The sequence below is a fragment of the Bos mutus genome, chromosome 6 (genome assembly GCF_027580195.1).
Source record: "Bos mutus isolate GX-2022 chromosome 6, NWIPB_WYAK_1.1, whole genome shotgun sequence".
Classification (NCBI taxonomy): domain Eukaryota; kingdom Metazoa; phylum Chordata; class Mammalia; order Artiodactyla; family Bovidae; genus Bos; species Bos mutus.
This window is the reverse complement of record NC_091622.1, coordinates 83,271,108-83,292,816: the sequence shown is the minus strand read 5'-3', so window position 1 is coordinate 83,292,816 and position 21,709 is coordinate 83,271,108. Positions and strand designations below refer to the sequence as shown.

At 38.0% G+C, this 21,709-nt stretch overlaps 1 protein-coding gene across 3 annotated transcripts in view; it reads left to right on the top strand.

Moving 5' to 3' along the window:
* The first annotated feature begins 3,305 nt into the window (after nt 1-3,305).
* The window catches only part of CENPC (centromere protein C), a 93,435-nt gene continuing 75,031 nt past the window's right edge, over nt 3,306-21,709 (top strand). Inside the window, exons 1-5 of one of the 3 annotated variants that reach the window (XM_070372474.1) lie at nt 3,306-3,539; nt 8,864-8,913; nt 10,042-10,112; nt 10,969-11,063; nt 14,095-14,200. In XM_070372474.1, coding sequence (XP_070228575.1) covers nt 3,522-3,539; nt 8,864-8,913; nt 10,042-10,112; nt 10,969-11,063; nt 14,095-14,200 — 340 coding nt within the window. In that variant the 5' untranslated portion in view covers nt 3,306-3,521. The remainder of the gene's footprint in view (nt 3,540-8,863; nt 8,914-10,041; nt 10,113-10,968; nt 11,064-14,094; nt 14,201-21,709) is intronic. The other 2 variants (XM_005892890.3, XM_070372473.1) reach the window with 2 other exon arrangements.

Here is a 21,709-nt window from a genome sequence, read left to right as displayed (position 1 = left end):
CTGGTAACAACATTTGTTAAAACGTTACATATTAAAAAAAATTGTTCAACTCTTGATTAATGAATTTATTCAATAAATAATATATTTTATTACATAGTTACTGACTATATTCCCTATGCTATACATTTCATATCTGTGACTCATTTATTTTGAAACTGGAAGTTTGTACCTCTTAATCTTCCTCCCCTATTTCTTGCCTCCCCCATCCCCCCAATAACCACCTGTTTGTTCTCTGTATCTATAACTGTTTTGATCTGGTTACATTTGTTCTTTTGTTTCTTAGACTAAACATAAAAGTGAAATCATACAGTATTTGCCTTTCTCTTGTCAGACTTATTTCACATAGCATATTACCCTCTAGGTCCATCCCTGTGGTCAGAAATGGGAAGATTTTATTCTTTTTTATGATCCGGTTGTTGAAATCTGGATTAATTTGTTTTGAGATCTAGTTGAAATGCCTAAAACATAGCAAGAATTCAATAAATAATGCTACTGGTATTCTTAATTCATTCATCTGTTGAGGGACACTTAGGCAGTGTCCATTCTTGGCTGTTGTAAAGAGTGCTGCTATGAATATAGAGATGCATAAATATTTATGAATTAGTATTTTTTTGAATTTTGTTTTCCTTGGATTAAATACACAGCAATGGAACTGCTGAATCATATGATAGTTCTATTTAAAATTTATCTCCATATTGTTTTTCATAGTGGCTATACTTATCTACAGTTCTACCAACAGTGCACAAGTGTTTCCTTTTCTCCATATATTAGCCAACACATGTTATTTGTTGTCTTTTTAATAATAGCCATCTGACCAACATATGAAGTGACTTGTCTTTGTGGTTTTGATTTGCACTTGTCTGATAATTAGAGATGTTGAACAATTTTTTTTTCTATTCTTTTTCCAATTCTTTTCCTATTTAGGTTACTACAGAATATTGAGCAGCATCCCTGTGCTATACAGTAGGTCTTTGTTGATTACCAATTGAAATATAGCAGTGTGTACATGTCAGTTCCCAACTTCCAATCTATTCCTCCCCTGTCCCCTCTTCCCTTCTGGTAACTATAAGTTAGTTTTCTAAGTGAGTCTGTTTCTGTTTCATAAATAAGTTCATTTGTATCTTTTTTTTTAGATTCTATCTATAAGTGATATCATAAGATATTTGTCTTTCTCTGACTTAATTCACTTAGTATGATAATTTCCAGATCTATCCATGTTGCTCCAAATGGCATTATTTCATCTTTTTAACTACTGAGTAATATTCCATTGTATATATGTACCACACCTTCTTTATCCATTCCTCTGTTGATGGACATTTAGATTGCTTCCATGTCTTGGCTACTATAAACAGAACTGTAATAAACATTGGGGTGCACATATCATTTTGAATTATGGCTTTCTCCATATATATGCCTAAGAGAGTGATTGTTGGATCATATAGGAGCTCTATTTTTAGTTTTTTAAGGAACCTCCATATTGTTCTCCATAGAAGCTGTGCCAGTTTACATTCTACCAACAATGTAGGAGGGGTCCCTTTTCATGTTGAGCATCTTTTAATGTACCTATTAATTATCTGTATGACTTCTTTCAGTTCAGTCTCTCAGTCATGTCTGACTCTTTGCAACCCCATGAACTGCAGCACGCCAGGCCTCCCTGTCCATCACCAACTCCCGGAGTTCACCCAAACTCATGTCCATCGAGTCAGTGATGCCATCCAGCCATCTCGTCCTCTGTTGTCCCCTTCTCCTCCTGTCCCCAATCCCTCCCAGCATCAGAGTCTTTTCCAATGAGTCGACTCTTCACATGAGGTGGCCAAAGTATTGGAGTTTCAGCTTAAGCATCAGGCCTTCCAAAGAACACCCAGGACTGATCTCCTTTAGAATGGACTGGTTGGCTCTCCTTAGAAAATGTCTATTCAGCTCCTCTGCTCACTCTTAATTGGGTTCTTCAGTTTTTTGATGTTAAATTATATGAGCGCTTTGTATATTTTGGGTATTTACTCTTTATTGTATGTACCACTTGCAAATACCTTCTCCCCTTCAATAGGTGGCCTTTTCATTTTGTTGATAATTTCCTCCAACATGCAAAATATTTTTAGCTTGATAAAGCCCCATTTATTCATTTTTGCTTTCGTTTTCCTTGCCTAAGAGAAGGTAATCCATTTTCTGATTTGAGTTCCCTGATACATTTTTTATTAAATAATAAAAAAGGTCACAAAATCATAAAATGGTCAGGTCTAAGTCAGTCTTGTAGAAGGCAATGCCACCCCACTCCAGCATTCTTGCCTGGAGAATCCCATGGAGGGAGGAGCCTGGTAGTCTACAGTCCATGGGGTCGCTAAAAGTCTGACACGACTGAGAGACTTCACTTTCACTTTTCACTTTCATGCATTGGAGAAGGAAATGGCAACCCACTCCAGTACTCTTGCCTGGAGAATCCCAGAGACAGAGGAGCCTGTTGGGCTGCCGTCTATGGGGTCGCACAGAGTCGGACACGATTGACGCGACTGAAGGCAATCGCACCCCACTCCAGTACTCTTGCCTGGAAAATCCCATGGACGCAGGAGCCTGGTACGCTGCAGTCCATGGGGTCGCAGAGAGTCGGACATGACTGAAGCGACTTAGCAGCAGCAGCAGCAGCATTCAGTCTTCAGAGCATCTAACTTAACTTTTCCATTATGTAAATAAGGAACCTGCCAAAATGGTGCCAGAGCTTGTCATACATGACATAGCTAGTTCACTGAGCAGGTTTCAAGACTTCTAATTTAGGATTCTTTTCAGGACATCATACTTAAGTGGTATGTACTTACATAGATCATTTTGTTAGCACTGCCTCACAAAAATAGTAATTCCTCTCCCCCCACATAATGGTGGGGGGAATACATCATCCATCACTATTATTAATATACCATTATTCCTTTCAGAGATGAGGCATAAGTGGGCTAGGGTGTGGCTAATGAACCTGCACAGTAAAACATTACTCTTTAACTGTTTTCAGCAATTTTTTTACCTTGTACCCTTCCAAATATTACTTTTTACTTTGTAATGTAACTATCAAGAAGTTTTACACCTCCTCCGCGTGAGAAAGAGTGAGAGTGAGCCAGAAAGTGACAAGGACGCTGTGGGAGCAAGAGAAGTTAAGTCTTTGGGAGGATAGGGTGGGGCTGCTGGGTGGGGCGGGCGGGGCTACTACGGGTGGGCGGGGCTACGAAAAGGCGGGGGCGAGTACAAGTGAGGGGGCGGGCACACAACGGTTTTTTTCCTTTGGAATCGGCAAGCCCATTTTGCGCATGTGCAGGCCGTTTTAAATTGCGTAGTAAGCGGCGCGCGGCTGGGCGCGCTTGCTCGGTAGCTTGGGGCCTCTCGGAGACCGCCCTCTCCCTTTGTCTCTCGCCTAAGGACGCTACTGGGTTTCCTTCTGGCTGGTTTTGGGGTGACTGAATCCTCGCTGGGCTGCCCAGAGCTTTGACCCGGGTAGACTTACGCCCTAAAACCCTGCCCGGTCGAAGCCGGGCCGGAACATGGCTGCATGGGGGCTGGTAAGTGCAGGCCTGGGACCGGGTGAGGCGGGGAGAATGAAGCTTCGGGCCAGCGTCGTCGCTTCTGGAGATTTCGATGGGAAGCTGCGCGAATTTTTTGAGTTGGAAAGTGAGCGGGTGCCACTATTCAGAGTTACTTTACTTGCAGTTGTTTCCTCAGGCTTTTTGTAATCCAGTTGTGACGGGTAACTTTCTCTTCGGAGAATCTTGTGATTTCTGCTTTTTAGCCTAACTTCTAGGCATTCAGCAGGTGGTTCAGTGGTGAAGAATCTGCCTGCCAATGCAAGGAGTTGTACGAGAGGAGGGTTCGATCCTTGGGTGGGGAAGATTCCCTGAAGGAAGAAATGGCAACACACTACAGTATTCTTGCCTGGAGAATCCCCTGGACAGAGGGGACTGGCGGACTACAGTCCATGAGGTCGCAAAGAATCGGACACCACTGAGCGACTGAGCTTTCAGTTCAAGTCCTCCCAATAATTTTCTGTCCTTGGTAGTGTTGGAAAGCCTTGAAATTGACCGTTTCTTTCAGAATTGCTGGTGTAAAGAGGCAGGTTTCTGACAGGTTTCTGAGAGGCAGCTACTGGTTAAAAGTGTAAGCGGTGAATGACCGAGGGGGCGGAAACTCATTTTTATTGGACAGTTTCTGGACTCCTTGGTATTCCCTTTTCTGTAGTTTAGATTTACGGTTTTGTTGTTTTAGCCTCTGAGTCTCGTATCCGACTATTGGCGAACTCATAGCCTGTTATGGTTATTATACGTTATACAACCCTTAGCAGCCTCTATCCTAAATTCCTAGTTTCTACTTTATCTCCCCGTTCAAGATCATCAGCATTGATGAACTTCCATTTATATTGTATATATATGCTTGTATGCATAAAGAAGTTTATTGTGGACAAAAATTATTGCCCTCCACTTAAGTAAACAGAATCTAACCCACCTTCAGGCCACCAGAAACTGCAGCTGCCTCTAAGTGTGCCTGAGGGGACTTCAGGATGGAGGAAACAGGCTACTGGCCCTAGATAAAGAGACTTATGTGAGTCTGGACTCCAGCGCCTTCGCATTTATAGAGAAGTACTAAAATCATTAGCTTGAGGTGTCTTTTTCCGTGATTAGCAGTAGTTTTGATACTTGATTCCCGCCCCCCCCCCCCAGCCCAAACTCCTGTATAGCCGAGGTCCTCCCTTACCTCTTTGGAGTAGTTCTCTCTGAGAGTTTTCTCCTGAGCTATGGTCCTAAGGTCACCAAATAAAAATTATAAATTTTAAGTTGTGCATTTTTTTCAGCCGACAATTATATATAATGTAAATAATGCATGTGTTCATGGTAAAAAGTACTGTCTATACCAACACTTTAATACTGTTGACTAAAGAAAAATGCACTGTTGCTGGGTCATTTGGTAAGAGTATGTTTACTTTTGTAAGAAACCACCGGAAAAGTGGCTGTACCGTTTTGCCTTCCAAAATGAGAGTTCGCATTGTTCCACAATTGGCATTGTCATTTTTCCAGATTTTGGACACACAGTCAGATATATAGTGGTATCTGTCTTTAGTTTGCATTTCCCATTGATGTATGATGTAGAGCATCTTTTCACAACCTTACTTGCCATCTGTATATCTTCTTAGGTATCTGTTTAGGTCTTTGGACCATTTGTTTTTTAATTGAGATAAAAAATATTTTATTCATTTTTATTTGTTAGTGGTGCTGGGAGGCATGTGGGATCTTAGTTCCCTGACCAGGGGTTGAACCCGCACCTTCTGCATTGGAAACTGGAGCCTTAACCACTGGACTTCCAGGGGAGTCCCCTCTTTTTATTGCATTTTAAGTGTTCTTTGTATATTTTGGATAGCAGCCCTTATCAGGTGTGCCTTTTGCAAATATTTTCTCCTGGTCTATGGCTTATCTTCTCATTCTTTCTCTCTTTTTTAAAAACCATGATCAGTGTTTTATTTATATTGATGTTGGCATGTGTTTAAAATCTATGATCAATAATAATAATATCAATGATATTATTAATAAACAACCTCTTTTCTCACTGTGATCTCACCTTACAAATTTCTCCTAGTTTTAGGATGATGCCCTTCAGAATATGGAAAGCTTAGACTGGTTGAAGCTTGTCTTAGTTCTCACATTGACTGCTTTTCCTGCTGCCTGCTTTTCCTGTCAGTCTTCAGTAAACATTGCCCTTGTGTCTCTTTTCAAAGTTCTCTTTACTTCTCTTTGTAATGGTCCTCCCCATTGACTGCACTTGGCTTCTCAGATTAAGGAGGAGAGAGACAACACTGAAACTGAAAGAGCAGCTGCAGGTTCAGTTTGCTGTGTCTTATTCTTTTGATCGGAGGATGCCTTATAGATCCAGTTTGGTTCTTCTCCAGTGTCATCTTTGGTGTTTGCACTTGATTTTATTACCAGTTTTTATTCAAATCCACTGGGGAATGGGACGATTTTCTACTTTTGTTTCTTGTCCAGGAATCACTTGATCATGAAAGTTTGTTGAGATTTGGCTGGGAGCAAATTCCCACAGTTCACTCCACTTCCACCGCTTAGCTGTGCCATGTGGCATGTGGGATCTTAGTTCCTTGACAAGGGATTGAATCCACTACCCGACCTCTGCATTGGAAGCCCAAAGTCATAATCACTGGACTACTGGGAAAGTCCCCCCAAAGTCAGAATTGTTTTGACCCTTTTAGTTCTAATATCTGACTTTGCATCATAACTCATATAAAAGACAAAGGGAGAAAGGAGTTGAGAGATTATCCTCAGTCATTCCTGTACTTTAGTGATTTCAGACTGGGTGTAATTTTGCCCTGCAGGAGGTGTTCGGTGTTGCCTGGGAAAATTTCTGGTTGTCTTGAAAATGTGTGGATGGTGGGTATAAGTGCATCCAGTGGGTGGAGGCCCGGGATGCTGCAAGTATCCTACCAATGCACGGGATAGACCCTCATGAGTCATTCAGCCCAAAATGTCATCAATGCTAGATTTGAGAAACTCTGCTGTAATGTATCAGAGAAGGCAGTGGCACCCCACTCCAGTACTCTTGCCTGGAAAATCCCATGGGTGGAGGAGCCTGGTAGGCTTCAGTCCATGGGGTCGTGAAGAGTCAGACACGACTGAACGGCTTCACTTTCACTTTTCACTTTCATGCATTGGAGAAGGAAATGGCAACCCACTCCAGTGTTCTTGCCTGGAGAATCCCAGGGACAGGGGAGCCTGGTGGGCTGCCGTCTATGGGGTCACACAGAGTCGGACACGACTGAAGCGACTTAGCGGCAGCAGCAGCTGTGATGTATATTATTTTCTTTGAGAAACATAATCTCATAGTGAATGAAAGAATCTGAAATTGAATGACGATGAGTTGAAATTGAAAGTTTTTGAGTGTGTTTGAAAATTAATAATTTTTGTATTCTAACTTTTAACTTAAAATTAAAAGACTTTGTCTGTCTTGTTTTCTACTGTGCCAAAATAGCATTTGGCCCTCTAGTAGGTGCTTGATTCATATTTGCTGAAGGAATGTGTTGTCTTAGCCTTAAATTTTTTCTATTTAAAAGAGGAACAGAGTACTTTACAGGTGTTAATTTAATGTTCAGACATTCAATGTGAAAATACGACTTTTTCATTTTATTGTGTTAAATTAGAAGAATGACTTTAAATTAGACCTTGGAAGGGAGTTAACTAACATTAATTATCAAGGATTTGCTCAAGTGTTTCAGAATGTTGAGTGCTGATGAGAGACCTAAGTGCTTGCATTAATTTTCTATCTTGTGATAAAATGCAGACTCGTTAGATGTCTTTGTTCCTTAGTTTGCTATCTGTAAAATAGATTTAATCTTTTGCTCCTTAGGTACTTCCTGAAATTAATAGGCTATGTGAAACACTAATTTTCTTTAAAGAAAAACACTTTTATCTTATAAATTTTAGTCTTATTTATTTAACATGTCAAAAAGATAACATGTTTTTGTGGTATACAACACTGGCAAAGCTCTGGGAAGAATATAAGCTAGCTTAAGACAAAGTCTCTGCTCTCAGGTTTCTTAAACTCTTAAGAGATGTCTTCATCTCGGTGAGTAATTCAATTCAAAAGGCAAGGTAGCAGTCCCTGTGAGTAGAAACTACAGTGGCCTAGAGTTGTGTGTAAGAGTATTAGGAAAGTCAGAATGTCAGAGCATGAGTGGGGTATAGAGAGTGTTCACATGAAGTGGGATTATTTATATCCCATTGGGCCAAGGAGTAGTACAGCTTACTGAACATTTTATATTGATAATAATTTATTTATTTTTAAAAGCATACTGTTTATCTTATTACTACCCAATTTTCAACTTGAAAAGTTAACTTTATAGATTTTATACTTAAAAGATAGGACCCAGATTATCACAAATATGTTTTCCACTTCCAGTTTCAACATGTCCATGTGTTTTATTTTTTCCAATCGTTTCCATTGATAGGGGCTTCTTCTCTGTTGCTAAGTCATTTCAGTCATGTCTGACCCTTTGTGACCTTATGGACTGTAGCCCGCCAGGCTTCTCTGTCCATGGAATTTTCCAGGCAAGAATATTGGAGTGGGTTGCCATGCCCTTCTCTAGGGGATCTTTCCAACTCTGGGATTGAACCTGCATTTCTTATGTCTCCTGTATTGGTAGGCAGGTTCTTTACCATTAGCACCATGTGAGAAACCCCTCTTCTTTGTTGGGGTTACCTAATTTCTCATTTGGAGACATTCTAGCACTTTTTAATCCTCAGTTTTTCTGATATTTCCCTCTTGGTTTCCTAGGTATGAATATTCTTGCATTTTCATTATGTTGGTCATTCACTCCTCATCCAGGACAGTATCCTCTGAGCTTACTTTAGGCTGTTTCTGCTTTTATTCTGTTTCATCAATTATCATGTTTCATTTGTTTCCATCTTTCAGAAATTTGTTATATGTATTTGTCGGCAGATGGTCCTCTGAATTCTCTTTTTCATTGTCATTTTATGCCAGTCTATTCTTTACTATTATTTAGAGGGATTGATCTACAAGGAAAGAAAATAAGTAGATACTGTTGATGGACTAACTGGAGTTACTGGAAGCGCAGATAGTATGATTTTGATGATGGAAGAGGTGTAGGGGGAGATGGAGGAGTAGGAAGAGGAAGAAGACGATGAAAAAAATCCAGGGTAAGGAAATAATATAAAAAAGGTTTGAAAACAGTGGATGTGAGCCAAGTTGTTTATCACTTGATCCAGAAGAATTCCTCTTTACAGTATTATAGTAGGCAATCAGCAAATACTTGCTGAATGAATAAATGAAGAACTTAACTTTCCACCAAACTGACGATTTACTTTTCTTTCAGGATCATCTCAAAAATGACTATAGAAGAAGATTTTGCCGACCTTCCAGGTGGTCTGTATACTTAAGTTTTTAAGATGATTTTTATTCCCATCTTTAGAAAGTGGAATTTTTAAATGCAGAAAGGAAAAACTATTACCTCTGACTAAAATAAAGATTTATATGCTCATTGGTTAAGTATAGTCATCTTAGTTATTTTATATTAACAGAGAAATATTAGTGCAAACAGTGCATTGGCTAAATGGCAGTCATAAAAGAAATTCGCCTGATGAGTGATGGATCAGGAAGAGGCAGTTTCAGTTCTGACTAAATGACAGCTATGGATAAAGCTCTCTAGACTTTGAATGGTACTAACAGAAAGATGCAGTTTATTCTGTGGGGCTAAGAAAAAGAAAAGGTGGGTGTGATCCTAAAGGGCAATAGAAGGATCTTTGTGGTGACAGAACTGTTCAGTACCTTGACTATTGTGGTCATAACTGAATCTTCAAATATGATAAATTGCATAGAACTAAGTACATACACAAACATAAACATGCAAATAAGTACATGTAGAACTGGAAAAATCTGAATAAAATTGGTGATTTTGTCCATATATATATCGTGGTTTTGATAATATATTGTATTATTATGTGAAATGTTAAACTGGATAAAGTGAACAAGGGATCTCTTTTATATTATTTTTACAACTGCATGTGAATCTAAAATTATATCAATATAATTTTTAATTAAAAATTATATTGATTCATTAGTTCTTAAGATTAAGGGTATTGAATCAAAAGTGCATTTGAAATATAAGGAAGACTGTGTTACTTGGAGCTGTTAGGACTTGTGACTATAGAGTATTAAAGAAGCATTTCAAGAATGATTGATTTTGTTCAAAAAAGTTTTATGTTCTTTTTTAGGTACAGCAGTAGTCTAAAACAGCTTTAGATATGGCTATTCAATCAGGGAATATAATTGTTAATGTAGACAATAACATACTGCTTCATATACTTTTTGGGAACTCTTGGTCTCTCAAATACTTGTTTTATCCTCAGATTTTAATGCTGATATTTTTCTCATTAAGTAAAAATTAGCATTTTGTAATAAGGAGATATGGAATTTTTAAGATAGATATTAATAATTAGCAAATACCTTTTAGAAATGATACATTAACATTTTCCCTTCTTTGTTTCTTACTAGGGTACCTGACATTAATACAGAGCAAGGCCAGAATATACTGGAAGTCTTAATAGACTGTTTTGAAGAAAAAAGTAAGGTTTCACTTTGTGGATTGGGATGGCTGAAATATAAATTTGTCCATTGACATCAAATTCAGCAAATATGTTCCAGCATTTCAGTATATATTTTCCCAGGAATTTTGAGTACATGTTCAGTCCTTCATGTACCTTCTGGTATACTGAAGATGTGTGTTAGTTGTTCAGTCATATCCAACTGTTTGCAACCCCATGGCCTATAGCCTGCCAGGCTCCTCCATCCATGGGGTTTTCCCAGCAGGAATACTGGAGTGGGTTGCCATTTCCTTCTCCATACTGAAGATAATACTGGCAAAAATGAGAATAATTTGTTATTCCCTTTAGTTCACACTAGATTCCTATAGTCTGGAATTCTATAAATAATTATCATACACTAGAGGAAGTATCTTATTAATGGAAATAAATGTGCAGAATTCTTGAGATCTCTAAAGAGCTTGTAGTAACATTTGGTGATTTGCACCCCTTCCTAAAGAAAAGATATATTATGGCAGGTTTTCTTTTAGGAAACTTTTCTAAGTGCTGATTAATATCAGAAGGAATTGGAATAAAAGCCAACCTAAACAAACAAAGCAAAACAAAAAAAGCCAACCAAAGAAAAACACACATAGTGGAAAAGTATCTCTTCTTGTAAAGTTCTGAAAGATGAATTGGCACATACTTCTTCAGGAATCTTTTCTGTCTTTTTCAGTTCCTAATGCCTTCTAGGTACATTTGAATATTGAGTTGATGCCTGTACTTCAGTTAAATTAATTGTGCTTAAAAGAATCAAAAGAATTCTTCATGTATCATATAGGGCTTCTTTTAATTGTAACCAAAAATTTTTATACATTTAAATTTTTTTTTGACTTTTTAGGTCTTGCCAATGATTTTAGCAAAAATGCCACAAAGTCAGTGCTTTATTCAACACCTAAAACAAAAGACATTTGTATTCAGTCATCAAGCAAAGAGGTAAGTCAAAAAGGAGAGCTTAATGAGTAAAGCTCAATACACAAAATTAGATACATTTTAGTTGTTTGTAAATGTTATTCTTTAGAAGGAATCCTATATTTCCATTGAGTTTACATGAAATTTAGAGATATTTTATGAAAATTTTGGTCCTGTGGTTGAAATTGGAGGTCTGGGAATTAGAATCATCAAATTATAACACAATTATTTTTCACTCTTACTGAAGGCAGTTTATTGCTAAACAGGGAAATCAGTCTTTTATTGGTTATATATCTTAAGAGGATATGTTGACCTAACTCTACAAAATAGCCACCTTTGAAATAGAGATTTTGAAGCTAATGATTGAGGACAAATTATTCAAAAGCACAATAGTAATTGAAGAGGAAAATTGTATATTGTGCTTTGCCTGTTGCCCTTCACAGATAGTGCATTTTTTACAAATTGAAGGTTTGTGGCAACCCTCTGTCAAGCAAGTCTGTCAGCGCTCTTTTTTCTGACAGCATTTGTTTGCTTCATGTCTCTATGTCATGTTTTGGTAATTCTCACTATATTTCAAACATTTTTATGATTATTATATTTGTCACAATCCATGATCAGAGATCTTTGAAGTTACTATTGCAAAAAAATTATGACTTCTAGAAGGCTCAGATAATGGTTAACATTTTTTAGCAATAAATATTTTTAAATTAAAGTATGCAGATTTTTTTAGACATAATGCTATTGCACACTTACTGTACTACAGTTTAGTGGAAACAGTTTTTATATACACTGGGAAATAAAAAATTCATGTGCCTTGCTTTATTGTAGTACTTGCTTTATTGGGGTGGTCTGAAACTGAATTTGCAGTATCTGAGAGGAATACCTGTAATGCTAGAAATAACATTCACTAGAAACTTGTATAAGCAAATAATTAACCACATATAGCCTTTTGGTTCCAAGGAATGAAGACATCTACTGTTGTCATAATTGAGAGACTTTTTTTAATGTGATAAATTATATTAATTTTTTACAGTTAAATCAACTAAGTTTCCTGGGATAATCTTGGCTTGGTCATGAAGTATTAACTTGTTCTGATTTGGTTTGCTAATATTTTAAGACGATTGCATCTGTGTTCATGAACAATATTTTCTTTTTCTTTTCTTAAAATGTTCTTGTGGGGCTTTGATATCAAGGGTAGAGGTTCTACTTTCAGGTAGGATGTAACAGATTGCAGTAGGTCAATGTTTCTGCTGCAACAGCTAGTTTAAAAAAAGAATGAAATGCAAAAAAACCTCATGCTTTTTAGAGACATGGGAGTTGTGGAAGCACAAGGACTAGATGAACTAAAAAAGAAAGTGAAATCCTTAGAATAGGAGTTGATGATTGTTAGTCATTTTCTTCCCTGAGAGTATTTGCTGATTTGGGGCAAAAGCTGAAGATTTTAGGTTGGCCCAAACAGAGTGAGTCCACTGAGGGAAAGCAGAGCTTTTGACACGTGTGCAGGGATGGCATGACATATTGGAATCCTGGAGGTTCCCCAAATGGATAACTTTGTTGTTGTTCAGTCACTAAGTCATGTCTGACACTTTGCGACCCCGTGGACTGTAGCCTGCCATGCTCCTTTGTCCATGGTTCTTCTGGCAAGAATACTGGGGTGGGTTGCCATTTCCTTCTCCAGGGGATCTTTCCGGACCAAAGATCAAACCTGCATCTTCTGCATTGGCAGGTGGGTTCTTTACCACTGTACCACCTGATAAGCCCTAGTTTGGAGAGAGAATTTTAATTTAACATTATCCATTGTGTGTGCTGGTCGCTCAGTTTGGTCCTTTTCTTCGCGACTCCATGGACTGTATCCCGCCAGACTCCTCTGTCCATGGGTAATATTTGCTTCGGTATATTTTAAAAGGTAAAATTGCTTAAGGTAGCACATATGTTGTCTTGATGGGACAAGGTCAGGAGTGGGTAGCCCAGAATACTGGAGTGGGTAGCCATTCTCTTCTTTAGGGGATCTTCCTGACTCAGGGATCGAACTTGGGTCTCCTGCATTGCAGGCAGATTCTTTACCATCTGAGTCAAATGCTTACACTAGAACCTTTGTCAAATATTCCAGTGATCCTTATTGGGCTCCTCATTGTTAGGAGTGTAAAACTAAAACGGTAATTGGAAACTCTGCATACTTAAGAGTTGTACATTGTTAGATTTCGGTGCAGTGTGATCTGTATGGCCATGTCATTGTGAAAAGCTTCTTGTTAATATCTGCAGGCTTTCTTGTCTTGACTTGATAAGTTTTTCTGACAAAGAAGTCTCTCCTGCTTGGGTGTCTGATTTTAACAATGAGTGTTCTCAGCCTAGTGGGGACAAGGAGGAAGATGCATTTTGAATACTTCTACTTAATGTCTCTATTTTCAGTGTATAACTCTTACCTTCAGTTTCTGATCTTCATGTCTCTGATCTCACAGTCTTCTGCACCTTGCTTTTGTTTGTTTGTTTAACATAATCATTCATATTGCTGTACTTTATTCATTTCTCTTGTATTTGTGATGTTAAATGCCTATATAGCAATTTATTTATCTAATCTTCTTTAGGTTTTTAAAAGCTATTCATTGTTTCTATGGAGAAGGCAATGGCACCCCACTCCAGTACTCTTGCCTGGAAAATCCCATGGACGGAGGAGCCTGGTAGGCTGCAGTCCATGGGGTCTCTAGGAGTCGGCCAGGACTGAGCGACTTCACTTTCACTTTTCACTTTCACGCACTGGAGAAGGAAATGGCAACCCACTCCAGTGTTCTTGCCTGGAGAATCCCAGGGACAGAGGAGCCTGGTGGGCTGCCGTCTATGGGGTTGTACAGTCGGACATGACTGAAGCGACTTAGCAGCAGCAGTAGCAGCATTGTTTCTATGATAGGTTATATGAATTTGGTTTCTACAGTGTTATTTAAGTATGCAACTTTACCAGCTTGTTTCATGTTTTGCAATTTTTTTTTCAATTTAAAAACATATGTTTAATCAAAATTGGTAATTAAATAGAGTAGATCTAATGCTGTATCTCTTTTAGACTCAGAGCCAGAAATCACATCCAAAGTCAGGTCCAGTTTCTTCACGGAAGAAAGAAGTCCCTCTTCAGTTAACTGTAGAACCAAATGAAGCTGTCAGCAAATCAGGTTGGTAGCCTCCCCATGGGTAATATTTGCCTCGGTATATGTTAAAAGGTAAAAATGCTTAAGGTCAAGCACATATGTTGTCTTGGTGGGACAAGGTCAGGGTCAGCCTAGATAGAATTGTGAAATAAATGAAGTTGTTTTTGAGTCTCTCTCAATCCATTGTTGGTATGTGTGTGTGTATGTGTGTGTGTGTGTGTTTAACATGAATAAGTTTTAAAATTTTTATTGAAATATAGTTGATTTACAATGTTGTGTTTAATTTCTGCCAAACAGCAAAGTGACTCAGTTATACATATATATGTACATATATTCATTTTAATATTCTTTTCTATTTATCATAGAATAGACAGGATAGTTCCTTGTGCTCTACAGTAAGACCCTGTTATTTATCCATCCTGTATACAATAGTTTGTGTCTGCTAATCCCAAGCTCCCTATCCTTCCCTTCCTAACCTCCCTCCCCCTTGGCAACTGCAAATCTGTTCTCTCTGAGTCTGTTTCTGTTTCATAGATATATTAATTTATGTCATGTTTTAAATCCCATGTGTAGTGATATCACATAGTATTTGTCTATTTCTGATTTACTTCGCTAAGATGGACCTTAATCTCTAGGTCCATCCATTTACTGCAAATGGAATTATTTTGTTCTTTTTAATGGCTGAGTGATATTCTAGTGCACATGCACATGTGCATGCGCGCGTGCCTGTGGGCGTGTGTGTATGTTACACACATATACACCACCTCGTCTTTATCCCTTCATCTGTCGATAGATATTTAGGTTGTTTCCATGTCTTGGTAGTTGTAAATAGTGTTACTATGAACATAAGGGCCCATTATCTTTTTGAATTATTGTTTTGTCTGGGTATATGCTCAAGAGTGGGATTGCTGGATCATGTGGCACTTCTATTTTTAATTTTTTGAGGAAATTGTACTGTGTTCCATAGTGGCTACACCAGTTTACATTCCCACCAACAGTGTAAGAGAGTTCCCTTTTCTGTGCACCCCCTCTAGCATTAATTATTTGTAGATTTTTTAATGATGGTCATTCTGACTGGTGTGAGTTGGTAGGTACATCGTTGTTTTGATTTGCAGAACAATGGTTTTATCTGATTATTGTCTTTGTTTTAGTTGTAGGAACACTGTTTACTAGGAATGTGGCAAGAGACATTAAGTAAGAATTATTATCGGGACCACAGCTTTAAGAGTTTTCAAATAGATTTCTCTTTGCCCTTTCCTTTCCATTTTGTCTTCTTCTTTTCTTTTAACATTTACTGTCTACACAGTTTCTGTGGGTCTGGAATTCAGAAGCAGCTTAGTTAGATGGTACTGGCATGAGGTTGTAGTCAAGATGTTGGCCAGGATTGCAGTCATCTGAAGACTTGCCTGGAGCTAAGGATTTATTTCCAAGATGACTCACTCATGTGGGGCTGGTTGCTGGCAGGAAGCCTTACTTTCTTTTCTCTCATGTGGGCTTCTCCACAGACTTCTTGAGCATATTTTTAAAACTGAGGTATAATTTATATAGTATTAGTTTCAGGAATACAGCATAATGATTTGCTGTTTGACTATGTGTGGTCAGTATTCTTTTTCTTTCTTCTCCTTTTGTTCCATTTCTTTTAGTCAGTTATATGTGGTGCTGCTTTTTAAAGTTTTATTTATATTTTTCAAGTTAGAAAAGTGCTTCATTTGAGGTAAGAGTCAAAGATTTAAAAGAAAAAACTACTAATCCTTATTTCCCTCATCCTGCTGAGGTAACCTTGAATCCTTCCATATGTTCATTGGTGCTCCTTAATGAATACATATATAAATGTGTGTGTTTATGTGTGCATGTGTATGCACACTTGAGAAAGAGACTTTCACAGTTTACTTTTTACCAGTAATGTAAGAATGTACCTTTCACCTGATAGATTTTTATTCTACTTTTTTGCTAGTTTGATCAGTATTAAGTAATCTGTTACCTTAGTGTATTTCTGTGATTACCACTGAATTTGAACACCTTTTTATAAGTTTACTGGCTATTTGAATTTCTTTTTATCTTAGTTATGTGTCCATATGCTTTGCCCATTTGTTTCTTCTGGTTTATGAGAAGTCTTTAAATTGAATATATGTAATTAAAAGTCTGTAATATGTGTGACAGGTATTTTTCCAAATGATCCCTTAACTATTACAGATTTTGGTTATAGTATCTTATATGATAGGTAACATTTTTTATTTGACTTGTCAAATGTCGGATTTCTTTTTTCCGTTTCCTGTTTTGGCTAAAAGATTTGTTTTATCCTGAAAGTATATATATTACTTAGATTTTCATCTTAGCATCTTTCTTTTTAATTTAAACTTTTAATCCATCTGGAATGTGTTTTGGTATATAATGTGACATAATGTTATAATTTTATGAAATACTTTCTTCATGATGGTCATTTGTGTTAGGTGCGTTCATTAGTTACTTGATCCATTCTCATCTCAGTGGGCTACTTTTATCATATATCATTCAATAAGCTTTAAAAAAATATTTTTTGTTTATTTATTTTTGGCTGTGCTGGGTCTTCATTACTGGCTGCATGCTTTCTTTAGTTGCAGTGAGTGGGGGTTACTCTTCATTGTGGTGTGCACACTGCTCCTTGCAGTGTCTTCTGTTGTTGCAGGGCACAGGCTCTAGGGCTTCTGGGCTTCAGTAGTTGCAGTACTCACACTCAGTAACTGTGGTGCACTGGCTTAATTGCTCCACGGCATGTGGATGTGTCTCCTGCATTGGCACATGGATTCTTATCCACTATACCACCAGGGAGGTCCCTCAATGTACTTTTGAATTTTGGTCCACTTGTTTATTCTTAATGTCAACACAATACTGTTTAACTAATAGTATTTTTATAGCAATATGGTAATATAAAGGTGTTTATAGTCACTGTTCTGCCACTTAGAAGTTTTTACTTTCTATGAACTTTATTTATTGTTTCCAGTAAAATTTTATTATGGTTTTCACTGAGGTTGGATTAATTTGTGTGGGCATTTTGTGAAAAGTCTTATTTTTGTATCATTTAGCTTTTCTATATACAAACATATATCTTATATTTATGTCCTTCAAAGCTAGTATCACTGATGAACATAGATGCAAGAATCCTCAACAAAATTCTAGCAAACAGAATTCAACAACACGTTAAAAAGCTCATATACAATGATTAAGTTGGATTATTCCAGGGATACAAAGATTCTTCATTATATGCAAATCAATCAATGTGATACACTGTATTAACAAATTGAAAGAAAAAACCACACGATCCTCTCAATAGATGCAGAAAAAGCCTACGACAGAATTCATCACACATTTATGATTAAAACTCTTCAAAAAATGGACATAGAAGGAACCTCCCTCAATATCAGTTCAGTTCAGTTCAGTCGCTCAGTAGTGTCTGACTTTTTGCGACCGCATGAATAGCAGCATGGCAGGCCTCCTTTTCCATCACCTACTCCCGGAGTTCACTGAGACTCACGTCCATCGAGTCAGTGATGCCATCCAGCCATCTCATCCTCTGTCGTCCCCTTCTTTTCCTGCTCCCAGTCCCTCCCAGCATCAGAGTCTTTTCCAGTGTGAATTCTTCTCATGAGGTGGCCAAAGAACTGCAGTTTCAGCTTTAGCATCATTCCTTCCAAAGAAATCCCAGGGCTGATCTCCTTCAGAATGGACTGGTTGGATCTCCTTGCAGTCCAAGGAACTCTCAAGAGTCTTCTCCAACACCACAGTTCAACAGCATCAATTCTTTGGCGCTCAGCTTTCTTCACAGTACAACTCTCACATCCATACACGACCACAGGAAAAACCATAGCTTTGACTGGACGGACCTTTGTTGGTAAAGTAATGTCTCTGCTTTTGAATATGCTATCTCGGTTGGTCGTAACTTTCTTTCCAAGGAGTAAGCGTCTTTTAATCTCATGGCTGCAGTCACCATCTGCAGTGATTTTGGAGCCCAGAAAAATAAAGTCTGACACTGTTTCCCCATCTATTTGCCATGAAGTGATGGGATCCGATGCCATGATCTTCATTTTCTGAATGTTGAGCTTTAAGCCAACTTTTTCACTCTCCTCTTTCACCTTCATCACGAGGCTTTTTAGTTCCTCTTCACTTTCTGCCATAAGGGTGGTGTCATCTGCATATCTGAGGTTATTGATATTTCTCCTGGCAATCTTGATTCCAGCTTATGCTTCTTCCAGTCCAGCGTTTCTCATTATGTACTCTGCATAGAAGTTAAATAATCAGGGTGACAATATACAGCCTTGACGTACTCCTTTCCCAATTTGGAACCAGTTTATTGTTCCATGTCCAGTTCTAACTGTTGCTTCCTGACCTGCATATAGGTTTCTCAAGAGGCAGGTCAGGTGGTCTGGTATTCTATCTCTTTCAGAATTTTCCACAGTTTATTGTGATCCACACAGTCAAAGGCTTTGGCATAGTCAATAAAGCAGAAATAGATATTTTTCTGGAACTCTCTTGCTTTTTTGATGATCCAGCAGATGTTGGCAATTTCATCTCTGGTTCCTCTGCCTTTTCTAAAACCAGCTTGAACATCTGGAAGTTCACAGTTCACATATTGCTGAAGCCTGGCTTGAAGAATTTTGAGCATAACTTTACTAGCGTGTGAGATGAGTGCAATTGTGCGGTAGTTTGAGCATTCTTTGGCATTGCCTTTCTTTGGGATTGGAATGAAAACGGACCTTTTCCAGTCGTGTGGCCACTGCCGAGTTTTCCAGTTTGCTGGCTTATTGAGTGCAGCACTTTCATAGCATCATCTTTCAGGATTTGAAATAGCGCAACTGGAATTCCATCACCTTCACTAGCTTTGTTCGTAGTGATGTTTTCTAAGGCCACTTGACTTCACATTCCAGCATGTCTGGCTCTAGGTGAGTGATCATACCATCGTGATTATCTTGGTTGTGAAGCTCTTTTGTACAGTTCTTCTGTGTATTCTTGCCACCTCTTTTTAATATCTTCTGCTTCTGTTAGGTCCATACCATCTGTCCTTTATCGAGCCCATCTTTGCATGAAATGTTCCCTTGGTATCTCTAATTTTCTTGAAGAGATCTCTAGTCTTTCCCATTCTGTTGTTTTCCTCTATTTCTTTGCATTGATCACTGAGAAAGGCTTTCTTATCTCTCCTTGCTATTCTTTGAAACTCTGCATCTGAATACCTCAACACAGTAAAGGCTATATATGATAAGCCCACAGCTAACATTATTCTCAGTGGTGAGAAACTGAAAGCATTCCTTCTATGATCAGGAATAAAACAAGGGTGTCCACTCTCATCACTGTTTTTCAACATAGTTTTGGAAGTCATAGTTATGGCAATCAGAAGAAAAAGAAATAAAAGGAGTCCAGGTCGGAAAAGAAGTAAAGCTCCTACTGTTTGCAGACGACATGACTCTATACACAGAAAACCCTAAAAATACTGTCAGAAAATTACTAGAGCTAATCAGTAAATTCAGCAAAATTGTGGGATACAAAATCAATACACAGAAATCACTTGGATTCCTATATACTAATAATGAACAATCTCAGAAATTATAGAATAAATCCCTTTTACCATTCAACAAAAAGAATAAAATATCCAGGAATAAACCTACCTAATGGAGAAGGCAGTGGCACCCCATTCCAGTACTCTTTGCCTGGAAAATCCCGTGGATGGAGGCGCCTGGAAGGCTGCAGTCCATGGGGTCGTTGAGGGTCGGACACCACTGAGTGACTTCACTTTCACTTTTCACTTTCATGCATTGGAGACGGAAATGGCAACCCACTCCAGTGTTCTTGCCTGGAGAATCCCAGGGACGGGGAAGCCTGGTGGGCTCCATCTATGGGGTCGCACAGAGTCAGACACGACTGAAGCGACTTAGCAGCAGCATGGAGACAAAAGAACTGTTTACAGAAAATTTTAAGACACAGATGAAGAAATCAGATGACATAAACAGAGAGATACTCCATGTTCCTGGGTAGGAAGAATCAATATTGTGAAAATGATTATATTACCAAATGCAATCTACAGATTGAATGCGATACCTATCAAATTACCAGTGGCATTTTTCACAGAACTAGAACAAAAAATTTCACAATTCATATGGAAAGACAAAAGACCCTGAATAGCCAGTGCAGTCTTGAGAAAGAAGAATGGAGCTGGAGGAGGCAACCTTCCTGACTTCAGATTATACTACAGAGCTACAGTCATCAAGACAGTATGATACTGGCACAAAAAGAGAAATATAGACCAATGGAACAAGATAGAAAGCCCAGAAATAAACCCACACACCTATGGGTACCTTCTTTTTGACAAAGAAGGCAAGACTATACAATGGGGCAAAGATAGCCTCTTGAATAAGTGGTGCTGGGAAAACTGGATAGCTACATGTAAAAGAAGGAAGTTAGAACACTTCTAGCACCATGTGGGCTTCCCTTGTGGCTCAGCTGGTAAAGAATTGCCTGCAGTGCAGGAGACCTGGGTTTGATTCTTGGGTTGGGAAATCCCCTGGAGAAGGGAAAGGCTTCCCACTATAGTATTCTGGCCTGGAGAATTCCATGGAATATATATAGACCATGGGGTTGCAAAAGAGTCAGACATACCTGATACCATACACAAAGATAAAATCAAAATGTATTAAGGACCTAAATATAAGACAGGAAACTATAAAACTTAGAGGAAAACATAGGCAGAATACTCGATGGCATAAAGCAAGATCCTCTATGATCCACTTCCTAGAGTAAAGGAAATAAAAACAAAAACAAGTGGGACCTAATTAAACTTAAAAGCTTTGCACAGCAAAGGAAACTATAAACAAGGTGAAAGACAACCTCAGAATGGGAGAAAATAATAGCAAATGAAACAACTGACAAAGGATTAATTTTCAAAATATACAATAACTCATAGAAGTCAATACCAGAAAAACAAACAATCCAGTCAGAAAGTGGGAAAAAGACCTAAACAGACATTTCTCCAGAAAGTCATGTAGATGGCTAATAAACACATGAAAAGATGCTTAACATTGCTTATTATGAGAGATTGTTATTATTATTACAGCAAATCAAAGCTGTAATGAGATAACATCTCCCACTGGTTAAGTACATTCTTAAATTGTTTTTTTTAATTTATTTTTTAAAATTTATACATTCTTAGATTTTGAAGTCCAAAGTGTCATCTCTTTAAATACATACATGCATATATATATATATATTAATATTCTCTCTATGTAGACATGTATATTATATATCTATATATATCTGTTCCATATGTACATGTGTATGCATATGTGCAAAAGTGTGCTCCTCTAGCTGCCTAGTTTATTCAACTTTTAACCTAAAGATTGAATCTCATAATTTCTCAAGGATTACCTATTACTTATTTTAGCTATGTATGTTGTTTAGTCACTAAGTAGTGTTTGACTCTTTTCCAACTCCTGTCACCAGGCTCCTCTATCCATGGGGTTTCCTAGGCAAGAATACTGGAGTCAACTCTCACATCATCTTCATTTTCTG